Raw genomic sequence first — 18,628 nt, 5'->3', positions numbered from 1 at the left:
TGATAAGTTACACAAGTTCAACTAAAAATATTTTAAAAGAGTTGGGCATGGAGGCAATTCCAGTACTCATGAAGTTGAGGTAGGAGAGTCATGTATTTGAGGCTTACATACCAAGACCCTACCTCAAAAAAAAATTAATAGGTTTCTGAGTAGAGACTACAACTATAACTCAATACTATCGAGTACAAATTCATACACAACAATTTTCAGGAAGACATGTTCTTATCCCTACCAAAGAAGACGTATGCTAAAATATTTCAAGTGCAAACTGAAGTCCTCCATTATCAAAACCTTAGTTACACTCTCAAAATAACACAGCCTGTTTTAGAGCATGCTTTGTACTTCTCTCTACAACTCCGTAGTCCTAAAAAAGAACGTTTAAAAATAGGATTTCCCTATAGTAGCTTCTATTTTGAGCTTTAAAATAAGATATGAAGTTATGAAATTTACCTCATAGATAATTCTCTGTACAAGGTCAAATTCTCCCTCCAAAGATGAATCTAGGAGCAAAGCAAGAGGGTTGAATTTCACCCTCATCCCATGAGCAATCCTCTCAGAGCCAGTTTTACGCAAGTTTGTCCTTTTGCCCTGTAAAGGAAATGTGTGGGAAGTTACGAGAGCAGCAAGAGTAGGGGCAGCACTCGGCTGAATCAGTGAAAAGGACTCCTGTGTCATGTGGCCCAGGCTGACTTTTATTTGCAATCTTCCTGCCTCAGTGTCCCAAACCCTGGATCACAGGAGTGTGCTGTTGATGCCTCTCCGTGGAACTCAGAGTAAACTAAACTTGGTGGCACACTGAGGACCACATCTAGACAGGGATTAGTGTCTCTACTTGGGAGGCAGAGGCAGGCGGATCTCTGTGAGTTCTAGACCAGCCTGGTCTACAAGAGCTAGTTCCAGGATAGGCTCCAAAGCCACAGAGAAACCCTGTCTCGAAAAACCAAAAATAAATAAATAAATAAATAAATAAATAAATAAATAAATAAATAAATCACTTATCTAGTGGTGTAACATAGAGTCTCACTCTTAAACTGGGCAATACTCAGAATCCTAACAACTCACATACACAAGTGATTATTTACTCAATCCTCATTAAAAACCAAATCACCCTTATCACACAGAAAAAAATGCACACGAAATCAGCAGGATCAGAATTTGAACCTAGGTAAGTAAGCCCTTCCTCTTAAATATGTCATAACATAGCCCTTCCTAAGACACAAGCAAACTTAGGCTGCATAATGAAGACTGTTAGTTATAACTAGATACACTAACTAGATACACTGAGGAGAGCTGTACCTCGTAAATGAGTAGTCATGTTAGTAAGTTACGCTTTAGAGAGGCATTTTAAAAATGAGATCTAATGTTCTGTGAAACAGGATTTTTACACACACACACACACACACATCTTAAATTACATTTATTTGGGGTTGGAGAGATGGCTCAGCTGTTCTTCCAAAGGACCCAGGTTCAAGTCCCTGCACCCACATGGCAGCTGACAGCTGTCTGTAACTCCAGTTCCAGGGGATCTGACACTCTCACACAGACATACATGCAGGCAAACACCAATGCACACAAGATACAAATAACTAATTTAAGTTGCGTTCATTTCTGCATGTACGTGTGTGCATGTACATACTCATGTGTAACGGCGCAAGCGTGGAAGCCAGAGTCAGTTCTCTCTGTCCACAATGTGTGTCCCAGATTGTTGAGCTTAGTGACAAGTGCCTTTCTTTGCCCACTGAGCCAACCTACTGGTCCCCTTTTTCATTTTTATCTCAGATATGAAGAGGCAGAGCTTTGCAAAAACATTCCGTGATAAGTATTATATCTCACAGATGGGAAAGGCTAAAGTGTTAGACAAGATTAAGTAGTCTAATTCTGTGCTATCAGTCTTCTTTTTGGATGCTAAAGTGACCAGCTTCCTATTTCACAAAGCAAGCACCTAGCCACCTACTTTCAAAGAAACATATTCAATCAGGGTATCTGTGAAAGGGCAGTCATTTTCTAGGAAGAAAATATCAATCTTCCAAAGGAAGTACAGTGATATAAAAAATATGGGCTCAGATATACAAATCAGATTTAAACAATCATCCAGATGTGCCATTTGGATTGTACTGTGTTTTTTCTTTTTTCTTTTTCTTTTTTCTTCTTCTTTTTTTTTTTTTTTGAATTTCTGAGACAGGGTTTCTCTGTAGCTTTTGGTTCCTGTCCTGGAACTAGCTCTTGTAGACCAGGTTGGCCTCGAACTCAAAGAGATCCGCCTGCCTCTGCAAGTGCTGGGATTAAAGGCGTGCGCCACCACCGTCCGACTCTGTACTGTGTTTTCAATTCACAACTCAGCACTCTATTTTGTTTGCACTTAAGGAATCAAAAATGATTTCCAACCAAACAACAGAAAAGCAGACTGCACACACTGTGGTATTCTCTCCAGCCTATTTCAAAGGGACATGATAAATTTCCAAAATAATCTTAATATTGGAAGAAGTGCAGAAGGCATTCTCAGGCCAGAAACACAACTCTGGAAGAACTTGATGCTAGAGAAAGAGGAGCCAAGAGACTGTGGTACTTGCTAAGGCTCTCCAAACAACACTGACAGGAAGACGAGGCCAGAGAGCCTGCTCCACCGCTCTCTCCTGCTCCCACTCTCCCCAATCCTTCTAACTTTATCACTGTTTCAGAATCAACCCAACATTTCACCAAAAATAAGTTTCAAGGGGCTGGAGAGCTGGTCAGTGGTTACGAGCATTGGCTGCTCTTGCAGAAAACGCTGGTTCGATTCTCAGCACCCACAGGCATCTGTAACTCCAGTTCCAGGGGATCTGGCACTCTCTTCTGGATTCCGTGGACATTAGGCATGCATTCAATGCACATTTATACAGGTAAGCAAAACACTCCTGTACAGAAAGTAAAATCTTCGTTTCACTGCTAGAAAAATCAAAGCCTAGAAAGCAGTGGCACAGCCAATGAGAAGCTGTACTAGCTGCAGATTGCAGAGTATGAAACCAGGTGTTTCCAATCCACTGTTGCTTCCCTGGCGTGCCTTCAGCTAGAGAAAGAACAACGGTGGCCTTTACAGGCATAAGAACAAACATCTGTTTCCTTTATAAAGTGCACACGCACGCACACACACAGCAAAACATAGCAGTGTTTCTCATAGTTAATGTTACAGCAGATATAACTCCCACCGAGGATGATTTGGTGGCAAAGGTCTATATCCCAGCTATTCCAGAGGCAAAGGTCTGTCTTGGCAACTGAGACTCTCTCAAAATAAAAAGAAAATTGAATATATAGTTATATATGGTTCAGGATGAATGAGTCCCAGTACTGCCAAAAACCAAAACTACAAAGATCCTCTTCATGCCACGGAATCATAAGATAAAAAAGCAAACTAGAGAAGAATACAGCCACCATGATGAGCATTGCGAGGAAAGGTCTCCTAAATGAACATGGGACACTAAATTACCTACCGGAGGCAAAGACACCTGCCCAGTGATTTCAGGTGGGCGCATGCGTGCAGCGTCTTCTTCAGACCCCTCTGGCTCCCCACTCGGATATGGAGGGGGAGGGTACGGTGGGTATTCTTCTAGGTACACTTCAAGTAAATGGGGGGCCTCTGGGTTTGTGCCTTCTGTGTTATTCTGGAGCCCTGGACTGCTGTCTGCGACTCCTTCAGGCACATAGTCAAGGCCTGGAGGAGGAGCTGGCACGCCACTGCTCTCTGTACTGGCACTCTCCACATCCTCTGGAGACAACGGTTCAGGAGCTAAAGCACCCACTTCCTTCTCTGGCTCCACATGTAAATATGGATTTGGGATGTCTACTGGGCTGTCCGTGTTGACAGTCACAGAGCTCGGCGACTTTGTTGGGTATGCTGGGACTGAGATGGTCTCCATGGCAGCTATGGTGGTCCTCTGATATAAGAGTTTCTGGATATTTGGCCCGTTAGGGCCTTCTGGCTCTGTTATGGAGCTGCGCTTCTTTAATGGCCTTGGTGCATTAGACAGCTTCTTCCGTAGGGCTTCTAAGTCAGCATCGCTCTGATTTCGGTAAGGATTAGACAAGAAAGGCAGTAATTTCGTTGGGCTGAGTGGTCGAGGAATCCTTTCATTTTCATGGCTCTCGTGAACTGAAGAAGCAGGCTCTGCCTCGGGTTCTGGGCTGCCAGGCTTGCCCTGGTTACAAGAATAAATGTTCTCCGGGTGCTGCTGTGGGTTCTGAGTAGCAGCTATCACAGGCTTGCCATATACTAATTGGGGAAGACAGGAAGGAAAAGGCCCACTTAGTGCTAGCTAAACAAAACTGGTGAGACACAGCTAATGGTAAGTGAAGTCTCTTCGTTTCAGAGTTACCACATTATTCCCCTCACATATACTTAATTTCTTAAAATAACAAAGACAAAGCAAGGATTTCATCTTTGCATAATAAGCTATACTATAAAACCAACATGTTCACTGATTATAATACACACCATGAAATAGTAAGAAGGAAGAGTGTGGCCAATTATGAGAAACCATGGGCTGTGGTGTGGCATCAGTAAAAACTGGCAATGTCTATGTATCCAGACTAAGCCAGAGCATAATCTACCCCTCTTACACACTACTCAAATGTAGATCAATGTGAGAAATCATACTCAGCTCACAAAACTGAGAACTACTTGTCTTTCCCATAAACATTCTCCTGAAGCACTTCAATTATGTCAAAATTACCTGATTTCCACATTATTATATTAGCAATATTTACCAAGGATTAATAAAAAGACTAAGAGGCAGCATATACGCTGATACATTAATATCTGTTATGAAAGCCTTGAACCACAATTGTATGCTTACTTCACAACTAACAAGACATTTTCAATCAATTAAATCATGGCCAGTTGTATCCTGGCCTTATAACATAACCAACAAGTCAAAAAAAAACACAAACAGTCAGACTGCACATGTTTAACACAAACTAATTTTATTATGCTTTCATATTTACTTAGTGGTGGTATCCTCACTAGAACAACTTAAAACACAAGAGAACGTTGCTTTTAAAAATCAAGAGACAATGTAACTGTCCCACCCTCTGCATCCCAAGAATAATGGATCAACAGTAGAGGTGCGGCCTTCCGCACCATCTAACACCTGTGACTCTGTCATCCCCACATCAGCAAGTTCCTTCAGGACCGAGAGCCAATTCATCTGGGAAGTCAGTTCTCAACTGTCAACTTGCCACAACCTAGAATCACCTTTGAAGAGAGCCGCAGTTGAGGAACTCTAGATCAGGTTGGCTTGTGGGCATGTCTGTGGGGATTCTGATAGTGAACTGACGTGGGAAGGCCCAGCCTGCTGTGCATAGCTATTCCCTAGGTAGAGGGCTGAACTACATAAGACAGAAGAAAGTGAGAACAAGCAGGCAGCGTGGGTTTAGTCATTTCTCACCACTCTTAACTGTGAATACAATGTGACCAGCTGCTTGCGTTTCTGACCTGACTTCTCCAAAACGATAAACTATACCCCGGAATTATAAGCCAAATAAAAGTTTTCCTCCTCTGCTGCCTTTTGTGGGGTTTCTATCATAGTCGTAGATATAAAACCAGGACATTATGCAGTGTCTGCAGGAGCTACTACAGCAGCTGATGTGTGACAGGCACGCCACTAAACTCCCAAGTAACCAGAGCCATAGCCAAAATTCTTAGAACAACAGCTTCAGTCTAAGAGAGTGGTATTTTATTGTTTGCTGGCAGCTCAGCATAGGACTTAAGCCCAAAATCTACACAAGTAAGAATCTCACCAGTCAAGGGTTAGGTGAGATGGCTGTGTATAAAAGTTCTAACCACACAAGCCTGACCACCTGAATTCTATCTCTGGAACTCCTTATGGAAGGAGAGAACTGACTTCCAAAAACTGACCTCTGACCTCTACATGCCTACTGGCACATGTGTTTGTGGAGCACACGCTCTCATCCTCAGCCATAAAAAATACAAACGAATAGAACCTTACCACTTGAAAAGTGGGGGCCTCTGGGGTGTGTCTTGGTCAGAGCACTCTGCACAGCCTGCTGGAAGTTTTTTCCTGGCGCCTGATGCTGGGTGTACATGGAATAGATTGAGCTTGCTGCCACCGTCTGGGGTTTTCGGAAGGCTGGAGGGAAGGTGTCCTTGGAAGGCTGGGGTGTAAAGGGCCGGACCGCAGCAGCAGGTGGACTTTCTTGTTTAGATCCTGGAGAGAGGACTTGGTCTTGGCCACCTGAAGGTGCACCTGGAGATAGCAGCACCCTTGGCTGCGGCCCTGCTGGCTTGAGCTTGGCTCCCATGGACTGAGCGGCCATGGGCAACTGCTGAGGATTTCCATCTGGCTTCATGTCAGAAGCTGACTGACTCGTTTGTCCAAAATAAGGCAAGTTAATCTGTTTTGGCTTTGTAGGAACAGGAGGTGGAACTTTAGCCACATTTTTATTTGCAGCCTGTAACACATATGCAAACACACAGAGCAAGGTGGTTAAAATACTGTACAAAATTATACAGACACCCGGTCATCTCACTTCACATAAGCTCACACACCAGCTCGCAGGACTCTAGCCAGCTCAAGGGCTAAAGCAGTCGCCACACCACGGGTGGACTGGAGTTTGGACTCAAAGAACCTGTGTAAATGCTGAGTGGGAGCTCCCCCATAATTTCAGCCTGCAAGCTGTCTACAGCCAGCTCTGGGTATGACTGAGAGCCCCTACTTCAAAGAATGAGGAAGAAAATCCCAGCATCAACCTTGGACCTCTGAGACACGATAGGAACATATGCACTCACACATGTGAACATGCATACACACATATATATACTCCTGCACACTAGATACATACTCATGAAAAGTAGACAAAATATTGCTTCTACATTTTAAAATTATTAAAGCTTTAAATCAAATTAATAAGGGACTTACAGTGAGGTACTTGGATTCCTCCCCATGACTTCCTACCTAGTCTTGCTTCCTAGCTGGGCAGAACTCTTTACTGCCACTTTTCATAGCCATGGATGACATCAGTACATAAAGAACATTCTGTTCATCAGAGGGGCATACAATCTAACTGTAACCCCATCCTTTGGCAGGCTAAGGCAGGAGGATCACAAGTTTGAGGTCAGAGTAAAACCAAGTCTCAAAAAAACCATTCCAAAACAAGCAATTCCAGACTTGTATGCAATGCAGAACACTTGAAAAACCACCTAACTTGCAGCATTCACCCATAGGTTCACACACCTTAATTTAAGACCCTAACAGTCACTGAGGATTGGCCACCGTGTCTTTGACATAGCTTGGCTCTAGATTTCCTCATGGGTTTTGCTGTTTTCATTCTTTGAGACAGGATTTTACTCTTCAAATCTGAGGCAACCCTCTGCTCAGCATCTCCAGTGTTGGGACTAAGTCATGAGCCACCATGTTCACAAATCAGATTTCAGAGGATTAAAATACCTGGGCAATATGAATATTTTCTTCTTCATTGTACTTACACACTTCAGAGAATCACAAAAACCTGTGACCCAGAAGCAAATATGCAACCATCCCCAAGGAGGAAGTGCACCATCATCTCTAAACAACAGAAACAAAAACAATGGACTTCTATTTTATTTCCTGATGTTCCAGATACTGTATTTCTTCTGCTCTACCTCACAGACAATATTTTAAAATCTTTTCTCTAAAGATGCACAAGAGAAACCCATTAGATGGTAATGACTGAGATAGCGCTAAATACCTGAGCATCCCGCAAGATGTCCTCACTGCTCTGGTTCTTCCTCAGCGTACCAAAGGAGGGTGGAGCAGCACACTGGTCCACTGAGTCCAACATGGAAAAGGGACGCACTTTCTTCTCTTTCTCCCTCAGCGAAATCTCCCCATCATCAACTGAAGGCAAAGAAAAACCCCACTTTGATATTAAAATGCTTGGAATAAAACTACTTTTCATCCATTTCTTTCTCCTAGATCTCTCTGAACACCGTTCCCAGAGTGTTTTCATATTTATTGTAAGCTGGTTAAAAAACAAAACAATTACAAAAACAAAATATTACAATGCTAATATATTAGTTCTTCAGTTAAGTAATCACATAAATTAACTGCCCCAGCCTTAAAACAAAAAACAAAAACAAGTTACCTAAAAAAGTATAAAATACCCTTTAGAGCAAAGCACAGTGCTCAGGAGTGGCACAAAGAAAGCTCACCTTGGTCCAGGGCATTCCCCGTGCACTGGGGCACAGAAGAGCCTTGGCTGGGTAAGAGGTCTGCATGGGAAGGGTTCCAATCAGGGCCAACTGGGTGAGTTTTAGAGCCTGGAACGCAGAAAGCAGCACAAGTCACTCACATTCTAAAGACCTCTCCCTGGTCCAGGTGACTTTGAGGCTGTGACTTTTAACCTCTAAAACAAGCTTCACAGCGTGGGCGCACAGCCGTAGAGCAAACTTATTCACAATACCCCTGTGTTAGATTTCGTTTCTCCTTTCAGATTTTTCACCTTATATAAGTAGTTAGAAAAATCAGCCAAAGCATTGGCTGGTGGTGGCTCATGCCACCCAGCTCTTGGGAGGCAGAGGCAGGTGGGTCTCTGAGTTCAAGGCCAGCCTGGTCTGCAAAGCCAGATCCAGGACACAGCCACAGCTGTTCCACAGAGAGGACCTGACTCGAGAAATTTTTAAAAAAGGAAAAAAAATTGGCCAAAGCAAAGCAAAGTTTGCCTGAACCAGAGAACCAGAAAAGGCCTAGTTAAGTATCCCTGACGGTGTAAGGAAGCATTACCATCACCTAGAAGGAAGTTTCCAACAGAGCAGATGGATCTCACAAACAAGGCCTCAGTGATGGACTGGTAAATGCATGCCATGAACTCCAGCCCGGCAGTCACTATTTAGGAGATTCATGATTTTTCTATACTGGTATCTAAATTTCAAATGCCAGCCAGGAATGGTGGCAAATGCTTTTAATTCAGAACTCGGGAGGCAGATGCAGGCGGATCTCTGTGAGTTCAAGGCTAGTCTGGTCTATAAATATTGAGAGCCCACCTCAAAAGCAGTAACTATAATATTTACTCTAAACTATGAAGTATTAATGCTCCATAGTAATAATTATGGCAAAACAACAAATAATTTAAAATTTGTGATTTTTTTCATGTAACAATAGTGAAGAGAAGAAGAAAAAAATGGTTATTTGAATGATAAGAATGTTTAGACCCTGCACCTCCTAAACTCTATCTTTCCATTATGAAATTCTGGCTTGCAGCTCTCCATATACCTGACAACGACACAGAATCCAAAAGCAAGGGGGCCTCTGCTCCGCCCACTTTTCAGCTCCAGGTGTTCACCCTTAACCTAAAATAATCTGTCAGCAGGCAATGCTCACGCTTAAGAGCTCATGAAGCCTCACCACTGTCCCTGAGAGAGGATTCACAACTCGCCTCTGCAAAACTGCCATTACTGATATGTGTATACAGTCTCTTCACACAGTATGAAAGATCTCGTTAAAATATCAGATCAAAATTCCCTTCAGAACAAGGGGTATTTTCTTTTCTGAGATAATGCCCCATTGTATAGGCCCAGTTTGTCTTCAAAACACAATCCTCCTGCTTCAACCTCTGCAGAAGTGTTGGACTTAAGGGTGAATGCCCACATCCATTCAGCAAGGACATTTCTGAAATAACTCTGATTTTATCCTTAGTGGAACAAGATTGGTTAAAAATCACTAGGCAAGAATTAAAGGAATTTGAGATTTTAGAAGTGGGTAATATGAAAACACCACGATTGGAGAACACACGGGTCGGGGAGAGCTCACTGTGAAAGGACCTGAGATAGCCCACTTTTACCTTTACTTTGCAAAGCAGCCCCGGACCTCATATTGGGCAGCGTCTGCATCTTCATTGGCCCCTCTGCTGACTGCATGACCAGAGAACCATCGGGCAGGGCTGGCTTCACCAGCAGCTCGGGTCTGGAGGGCATCCGTGGCATAGTAGATGACTGGATGTACGGACCTACAGCAGCCACACGGCTTGGGGCTGACACTGCTTGCTGGGGAAGATTTCCATCAGGTGAAACCTTAGTTAAAAAGCACAGATCTTTTAATATTACATGTTTTACTAGATGACCAATTCAGAAAAGAACAAAAATTTCAGAATGAGCAGTTTCAGAATTTAGCCAGAGTCTATAAAAATGTCCCAAAGGAAATACTCCACAATAAACTCTCATACAACCTTGCTTCAAGTCTCAGAGAAAGAAGCTAAGCACACAGGTAAGAACAAAAGGTAAAGAGGAACAGATCACCTTTCGCAGACTCAACACTGCACTGTCCTCTAGAGGACAGCTGTCAGGATTCTGAGAAGCTGCTCCCCCTCGCCAGGCCCGCGTCCAGACAGCCCACTCACTCACCGGGAGATTTTCTTTTTGCTGCAGCGCTGCCTTCTTCTTCCACAGCCGGTCCCTGAGCTCACTGACTCGCTTATCCATGACTGCCACTTCTGAATTGCGCTTATTCAAACACTCCCTCTGTTGTTGCAGCTTGGCATTCTGCTCTTGGTTCAGCTTGTTTCTTAACTGAACAAAACAGGAAGGAAACACAAAGATAACCATGGAAAAGAAAGAAAAGCACCTCCAAGAGGCAATCACATGGTTAACTATTACATAATTTCTAAAAATGTAAGGTGCTTGCTTCCACCTCTCTGCACACCTCACCTTCTGGTTTAAACTTAAGCAACATTTGTGCCTGACCACTGGCTGCGGTTATACCTCAAATTTCCTGTTTGAGCATCTTAAAGTTTATTCTGGATTCCTGGGGTTAGGCCTCCCACTTCCACCCACTAGCTAAAGTCCAAAAGTTACGGTCATCTCTACCGCCAGCTTGTGTTTCTGGGGTGGAGCTCATACTGCACTGAGACAGTGGCTGCGGCGAACCTGCAGCTCCTTGTAGAGACGGTCGAGTTCAGCCACGGCTGACTGGTTGTCATGGTGGCCATCGATCCTGCCGTTCTTCAGCATCTCTAGCTGCCTCGTAAGTTCCTCCACTTTCGACACAGCCAGAACTAGCTCCCTCTGTTTCTGCTGGAACAAGCTATTCATCTGTTCAATTTCCTCCACTAGAATAGAGAGAATGACCACGGTTGAAAATAAAAATAAGAACAAACTTGCCAGGCAACCAAGCTTTATAATGAACTTTCTAATAAGCAGAGAACTCTTTGAGAATGTCCAAGGACCAACCTACTTTTAGAAGCAACAGAAATCACTAAACAGCATTACAGTCTAAAAACAGACATTTGAGACTCTGAAGAATTTATATAATGAATAAAGTAAACATTAAACTCTAAATTTTGGAAATCAAATTTCTTCAGAACTTTTGCTCTCAATGTTATAATGGTACAATGGAGCAGCTGAATCACTAAAACTTTAATTATAATAATATGGCAATTTAACAACTAGAGGTACCATATAAACAAAAATCCTTATCTTCATCAAACTCTTGATCAAGAATTTACGAAAAAATATAACTTAAAATGTAATTTTAAAACTACCTAAAACATTCAGTGCTAACTTCAACTAAGAGGAATTTGCAACATCAAAATTACAGGGACACACTTTCTTAAAAAATTCTTTTAAATACAAACACTTATTCTCACTACAAAGTCCACATAAATGTCTTGTGCTGCTTGCGCTATGCCAGAACAGCTTCAAATTTGGCCTCCACTGTCCACTGTGAGCCGCGTACCCAGCTTCCCGTTGCTCAGCCTCTTCTGCTCCACGTGGCCCTTCAGCGCTCTCACTTTCTTAAGCTTGGCTTCCTGACTGTCAGCTATTTCTCTGAGCCTCTTAAGTTTCTCCTGCTCAGCAGCTTGTTGCTGTTGACGCTGATCTTGTTGTTTTAAAAACTTTAAGCGTTGCTCCTAAAGACAGAAAAGCAGCATTCATAGGCCTGTCGTTTTAAACAGGCACACAACCAACCTCAATACAGCCTCCCCAGCCCGCGCACGCCGAGTCTAGTGTTCTGTGGCAGGTCTGCTCTCCCACATATCCGGCATGCTGTCACAATTACCTGAACGTGGGCAGTATTTCAAACACACACTCCTTCCTTGGCCCACCCTAGAAGCTCTTGGAGGAAAGACCTAGAAATTAGTAATTTTAATCCAACTAGTTCCTTTACAATAAGCAAGCGATAATCCTGGAAGTAGTTTCATAGAGAACTGCTCATAAAACAGATTATATGTGTAGTATATATGTGAGTATATACATGTGCATGTGTGTATGTGTGCAGGCATAAAAGGTCAGAGGTCAACAACATTAGATGTCTTCCTTGATGATCTTTTCCCCCTCATTTTTATTAGTTCTTTGAAGAGTTTTGTGTGATGAACTTTGGTCATATAAGCCCTTCTTCTCAGACCTATGCCTCCTTCCCTACCCACCCAACTTTGTGTCCCTATTTAAAAAAAAGATTTATTTTTAATAATGCATATATATAATGGGTGGGTATGTGCACACGAATGTAGGTACCTGCAGAGGCTGAGGGATTCAGAGCCCCTGGGCTGGAGTTATAGGCAGTTAGGAGCCACCCGGCATGAGGACTAAAAACAGACTCAGGCTCTCTGGAGAGCAGCTCATGCCTTTAACAGCTGAGCCGTCTCCCTCTTTAGACAATCAGGTACAGCTGTGCTGCTCATGTACTCTTCAATGTGTGCCTTTCACTGGAGGCGCCAACCTACCAAGAGTCATACCTTAAAGAAAACTGACTCCCCCTCCCAGAAGCTATCAATTGACAATCCCCTCCCCCAGCTGGGGGTGGGACTGCATGTCCAGCTTCCTTCTCCATGCTGGGATCTTATCTGGCTTGAGGTTGCACAGGTCTTATGCATGCTGTCACGCCTGCAATGAGTTCATACGTGTAAATGCCGTCACGTCTAGAAAACGTTTCCTTGTAGTCGCCCACTGCCACTGGCTCTTACCATCCTCCTGCTCCTGCAATGGTCCCTGAGCCTTGGGAGGAGGGAGACTATACAGATAATGAGTTAAGTCCCTGAAGCCCACAAGGCAGAAGGACATCCAACTCTCAAGAGTTTTCCTCTGATCTCCACGCTTGCACTGTGGTAGAGATATGTATACTGGAAAGCAAAAGCACGTGTGCATTCACACACACACGTGTACGCATGCACACTAACTTTTAAAAACAAGGCTAACTTTAAGAAGGAGTCCATTTGAGTTGGGAGGCAATGTAAAAAGCAGTTAAATGTAGAGGATATGAATTCAAATTCAGATTTGAACCCAAGTCACACTATGAATTCCTATCAGATCTTGGACATATCTCTACCGAGAATACACATTTGTTTCTTCAACTGTAACATAAGCAGCTGCAGGATGGTGGCGCACGCCTTTAATCCAGCATTTGGATGGCAGAGGCAGGCGGATCTCTGTGTGTTTGAGGCCAACCTGGTGTACAGAACAAGTTCCAGGACAGGCTCCAAAGCTACAGAGAGAAATCATGTTTCAAAAAACAGTTTTAGAAATGCAGGATCTCAGACTCCAAACTCTGGATCCGAAACCCATTTCTTAACTGGATCCCAAACTGGCCCTGGGTGATTAGGTCCAGTTTGGGAAGCAATGCACCACGGTGCTGGGTATGACACACAGGTAGAAATGGACGCACAGGAATGCATGGAAATACTGCATGCAAGAACACAGACAAACATCTAACTCAAAAAGAAAAACAAGAATAGTAACAAAAATTAGGTCAGGAAAATTCTGAACTAAAATGACACAAGGACTCCTGAAAAATGCTGAAGAAAGTCACACAGGAGGTAACCTGGGGATAACATCAGTTCCTACGTGAGGGACAAGGGCCTTAATAAGCAGGGTAGACTGTCGGTTTCCACAGAGACATTAACGGCAGTGGGCGATGGGGTCTGTGAAGACACTACCTTAGTAGCCAGCATTTGTTGCTGGGTCTCAATCTGCTGCTGCTGGCGAGATGCCATTTCCTGAAGTTCAGCAAGCGTCAGGTCCATCCTAGGACTATTAACCTACAAATGGAAACACACCACCATCCACTTCCATATGACGTTCAGAGATTCCACTCAAAGGCCTACTGAAAAGCTCCATCTCAATTAATCATAACAAAATTATTTGGGTATTAATCTTTACTTTAATAATTCACTGAGTTGACTTATTAAGATATAAAAACATACTAACATATAGGCCAATGATCTTTTAAGTTGTAAATTTTAAATTAAATAGTTTGGTCAGAGTTACTTTGTCCTGTGATTAATTTACAGCAGACTGTGGCTGCATAAATACAGTGCCAGGGTGTACACAGCAAACCTAGACCGCAGCCATCAAAACATGACTGCAACATTAAGTCAGCACTGCATGGGCCTGGCAGTGCATGCTTATAACCCCAAGCACTGGGGAGGCCGAGGCAAGAGTTATACCGCTTTCCAATCTCCAAAAAACAGTCTAAAGTTGGGTATGGTAGCTTACACCTATAATCCCGCACTCAAGATCCAGAGGCAGGAAGATGATCACAAGTTCAAGGCTAGCCTGATCTGTACAGGAAGAATGACTGAATGAATGAATGATGAGGCAATTTTGTTTAGCGTAATTCCACTTCCATAAAGCTTCCTTTGGGACAGGAAGCACCAACTGAGGGATGATGTTAGGTCACACTTAGGAAAACCACTTTTGTCAACCACCACTGACCATCACAGTAAGACAACTAACTGTGAATCAAAGAACAGAGCAGCAAGTACTCGCGGGAATGTAGAGCAGAAATTTTAGATATCAGAAACTCTGACAAAAATTAACTATAAGGTAGAGTAAGATAATGAAGGAAATCCAGAATGATATTCAAAATTCTGGGCTCTGGAAAGAACACCTTGAAAGGTGTTCAAGACACTTCAGTTCATATACAACAGCAAGATCACTAATTAATGATTTTCTATCTTTCTAAAAGTAATTATAACAACAAATAAAATCACCAAATATTTCCTGGAAATTGCTGAACATTTGTTGTGAATTTATGGTATACTTACCAAAAATATTTAATATTTAAATATAAACATTTACCATAAGCTAGCTTCTTAAGAGTAATAGCCAAACAAGAATCATGGAAGAATATATATGAAAGTATTTACGGGGCTGAAGAGATGGCTTAGTGATTAAGAACATATCCTGTTCTTGCAGAGGACTCAGGTTCAATTCCTAGCACCCACAGCAGGCAGCTCACAACTGCCCTCTGACCCAGTCCCCACAAATAAGTAACAATTACTTTTTTTTATTTTAAAATGGTTAAAAAAGAAGAAGCCTTTCAAAGGTAGTTATTATTGATCCACTGAACAAGAAAATAAGAGAGTGAGAGTTACCATTTAAAAACATATCAATGTGGCGTACAGTAAGATAAAGAAGAACCACTTACTCCATTTTCCTTTCTCCGATGCTCACCAGGAATTTTCACACCATTTCTTTTTACACTTGGATCTTGAGATCTTGGTCCACTCCCTAAATACAGAATGAAAACCTATGCATTACACTAGAGTTGAGAGAACTCTACAGCAGTTCCTTCCTCCTGTCTGTTCTACTGCTGTGTGATCCTTACTTTGAATGTTCACGTAAAGTCTCTAACAGCAACAGAGTGTAGGTCTCATAATTAGGCTTATTTTGAAAACGTAATTATCCGAAACAATGAGCAGCAACACGGAGCTCACTTTCCACCTGTTTATTCCCTAGGAAGCTGCCTGATTCACTCACAACGGGGGGAATTACTGTATCTGACTCCAGGTAACTCGTACCATTTGCTGATGTTGTTCCTCCTAGCTCTAGTCCATGCAGTGAAGAACTGAAATAGCTTCAGAGGAACCTGGTGGCCCAAGTCTACAATCTCAGCGACTCAAGAGAATCAACCAAGAGAAGCCCAACTGCCAAGCCTGCCTGTCTCAAAACAGAAAGAGGGATGGGGGAACCAGCAAAATCTCAACAGGTTAGTAAGATGTTTGCCCCCAAGCCAAATGAGCTGTTTGATTCCAAGGACCCACAGGTTGAAAAGAGAGAATTGACTCCCTTAAGGTTTCCTCTGACTTCCACATACATGCCACAGTACAAGCACAGGCACACCACGGAATCAGCACACACACACAAATATATACATATATATTTATTATATACATGTGGATTAAATATGAGTGTAATTTTTAAAATGTAAGCAGGCTGTAATATATGAAGATAGCTCAGTAGCAGAGTATTTCCTGGCTAACTGAAAATTAATGACTATTCTGCTTTTTTGACTAAAAAGGCTTTTTCAAGCCAAAACATATATCTTGGCACTAAAAGGAAAGGAATAAATTTAAACTAATACATATATGAAATATCAACAAGGACAACTTTTAAATGTATTAAACTCATACCCACAATTTCCAGAAATTACAACAATCACTAAAATTACCTGAGAGACTTTAAGACAAACATTTCTTTGAAACAAATATTTAGCATACCCATCAAGAAACTTAGGATAAACTCTTCTGTCAATAAATAAACATGACTAGCTAGCCTCATAGCCAAGCACTACACTCCTACAGAACTCTAAAGTGAGCTTTAAATGCTGTTTAGCTCTCTAATAACATAACCTGAATCATTTATTACAGTATCTCTGGAAGAAAATACTTTTCTGAGTTCGAGGCCAGCCTGGGCTACAGAGAGAGTACCCAGGCTCCAAAGCTACACAGAGAAGCCCTGTCTTAAAAAACATTATATATATATATATATATATATATATATATATATATATATATATGTATGTATATATATATATATATTCATTCTACAGCATAAATAATTGCTTTCTTTTCTGTCACAGGGAAAATTCATAGTCAGTTACAAAATTAGAGTAAAAAGCAAAAGTTTTAAAAATAATTTCAAACACAATGTGGGTTATAGTCTTCGTTGGTCTCCCAATGCTTAGCAGTCTGAACTGAACAGGGAAGTAGGGACCTGCCTCCAACAGGCAGGAAAGCCATCTTGCTCTCCGTCAACTAAACACTGTGCGGCACTGGTGTCTGCAATGGTGTGCAGACAGCTCCTTTGTCTTAGTTAACATTTTATTTCTCACATGACGAACATTCCAAAACTGGGAGACTATTTAATAATTCACCCAGAGCTGCACACAGCAAGACATTTGAACTGGGAGATGGATAGCCAAATTCCAACTTCTTAGAACTTAGAATGTATACGGTAATGTTAATAAAGAACAAAATAAAATGATGTAAATGTCAATTAAAATTTATTTTTAAAAGAAGGCTCAGGGGGAACTCTATGTATATTTAAAATAAAATTACGAACACCAGAGAAACTAAAAGGCTGTAAGTCAGCCTGGTCTGGAGATTCGAATTTTCCCTCCTGGCTCTGCCACCAGGCCTGTGGCCCGGCAAGCCAATTAACCCGACGTATCAGCACTTCTCATCTGCAGAGTAGAAGGTGCCAAACTAGTCAGTTCTGATCCCTGACACTAATCATTTCAAAATGGTGAGGTACCGTGTGGACACGGATTAAAATAACAGCAAATAATAAAACTGGGAAGTTAGACAATCTACTCATTAAGATGTTATCTACATTCTTACTCCCAAGAAAACTGTCTGTAAGTTTCCTTTAAAAATCCCAGCATGTTTGGAAGTACAGAACTGATGTGGGAGTGATTTCTTATTAATAAAGAAACTGCCTAGACCCATTTGATAGGCCAACCCTTAGGTAGGCGGAGTAAACAGAACGGAATGCTGGGAGAAAGGAGCTGAGTCAAGGAGTCGCCATGGTTCTCCCACTCCAGACAGACGCAGGTTAAGATCATTCCTGGTAAGCCAGCTTGTGGGCTACACAGATTAATAGAAATGGGTTAGATCAATATGTAAAAGCTAGCCAATAAGAAACTGAAACTAATGGGTCAGGCAGTGTTTAAAAGAATACAGTTTCCGTGTAATTATTTCGGGTAAAGCTAGCCGTTCAGGTGGCTGGGTGCGGGGACTCAGCCCGCCGCTCCTACTACTACAGAGTGGCACCCAACGTGCTAATGAACTCCACGTAAAACCTGAGAGGGCTTAAAAAGGAGAGAGAGAGAGAGAGAGAGAGAGAGAGAGAATTTAAGACAGCTTTTTGCTGTTTGTGGATTGCGCGCCGCAAAGAAATTGTCCTGACTCAGCAGCAGGAAAAAACTGGCTGTTTTAAAATGCTGGCTTTCTGGGCTGTGCCGCCATTGCGATCTCTGTCTGGCCCCTGTGGGAGACAGAGCTTTTGAATGGAGCATTTGGAGTAAAGCTCTACGGCTTGGTTGATGGCAATGTGGACTGCTGTGTGCTTGGAACTGTGTGTGTGGCTCAGGGGCACCAAATGACTCTGAGGCAGGAGCGGCTCAGCTCCGCCATGCTGAACTGTGCTGGTCTCAGGTAGGAACTACCGTAATTACCATAAAAACAGCGCAGTTAAGGTTTAGATTGGGCAGGAAACAGGCTGTACCTTATTACCGTATTACCTGTACATGGTGCAACTTAAGTTTTTAAGAACTGCTTAACATTTTAAGAAATGCTCCTGGATAGTAAAAAAATGTTACAGATTCACAATAAAACAGATTCAGACATAAAAGACCATACTGTTGGATGAATGTACGTAGGCTTG

At 42.3% G+C, this 18,628-nt stretch overlaps 1 protein-coding gene across 1 annotated transcript in view; it reads right to left on the bottom strand.

The window, feature by feature from the left end:
- The window catches only part of Tp53bp2 (tumor protein p53 binding protein 2), a 55,517-nt gene that overhangs the window by 11,647 nt on the left and 25,242 nt on the right, over positions 1 to 18,628 (bottom strand). Inside the window, exons 4-14 of the mRNA XM_075989358.1 lie at positions 15,390 to 15,472; positions 13,897 to 13,998; positions 11,700 to 11,874; positions 10,892 to 11,073; positions 10,370 to 10,534; positions 9,811 to 10,039; positions 8,183 to 8,290; positions 7,720 to 7,868; positions 5,982 to 6,444; positions 3,468 to 4,246; positions 451 to 588 (exon numbers count right to left, since the gene is read on the bottom strand). Coding sequence (XP_075845473.1) covers positions 451 to 588; positions 3,468 to 4,246; positions 5,982 to 6,444; positions 7,720 to 7,868; positions 8,183 to 8,290; positions 9,811 to 10,039; positions 10,370 to 10,534; positions 10,892 to 11,073; positions 11,700 to 11,874; positions 13,897 to 13,998; positions 15,390 to 15,472 — 2,573 coding nt within the window. The remainder of the gene's footprint in view (positions 1 to 450; positions 589 to 3,467; positions 4,247 to 5,981; positions 6,445 to 7,719; positions 7,869 to 8,182; positions 8,291 to 9,810; positions 10,040 to 10,369; positions 10,535 to 10,891; positions 11,074 to 11,699; positions 11,875 to 13,896; positions 13,999 to 15,389; positions 15,473 to 18,628) is intronic.

This window comes from Microtus pennsylvanicus, chromosome 10 (genome assembly GCF_037038515.1).
Source record: "Microtus pennsylvanicus isolate mMicPen1 chromosome 10, mMicPen1.hap1, whole genome shotgun sequence".
NCBI lineage: Eukaryota > Metazoa > Chordata > Mammalia > Rodentia > Cricetidae > Microtus > Microtus pennsylvanicus.
Note: the sequence above shows the minus strand (reverse complement) of the source record. Positions and strands in the feature narration are given on the sequence as shown.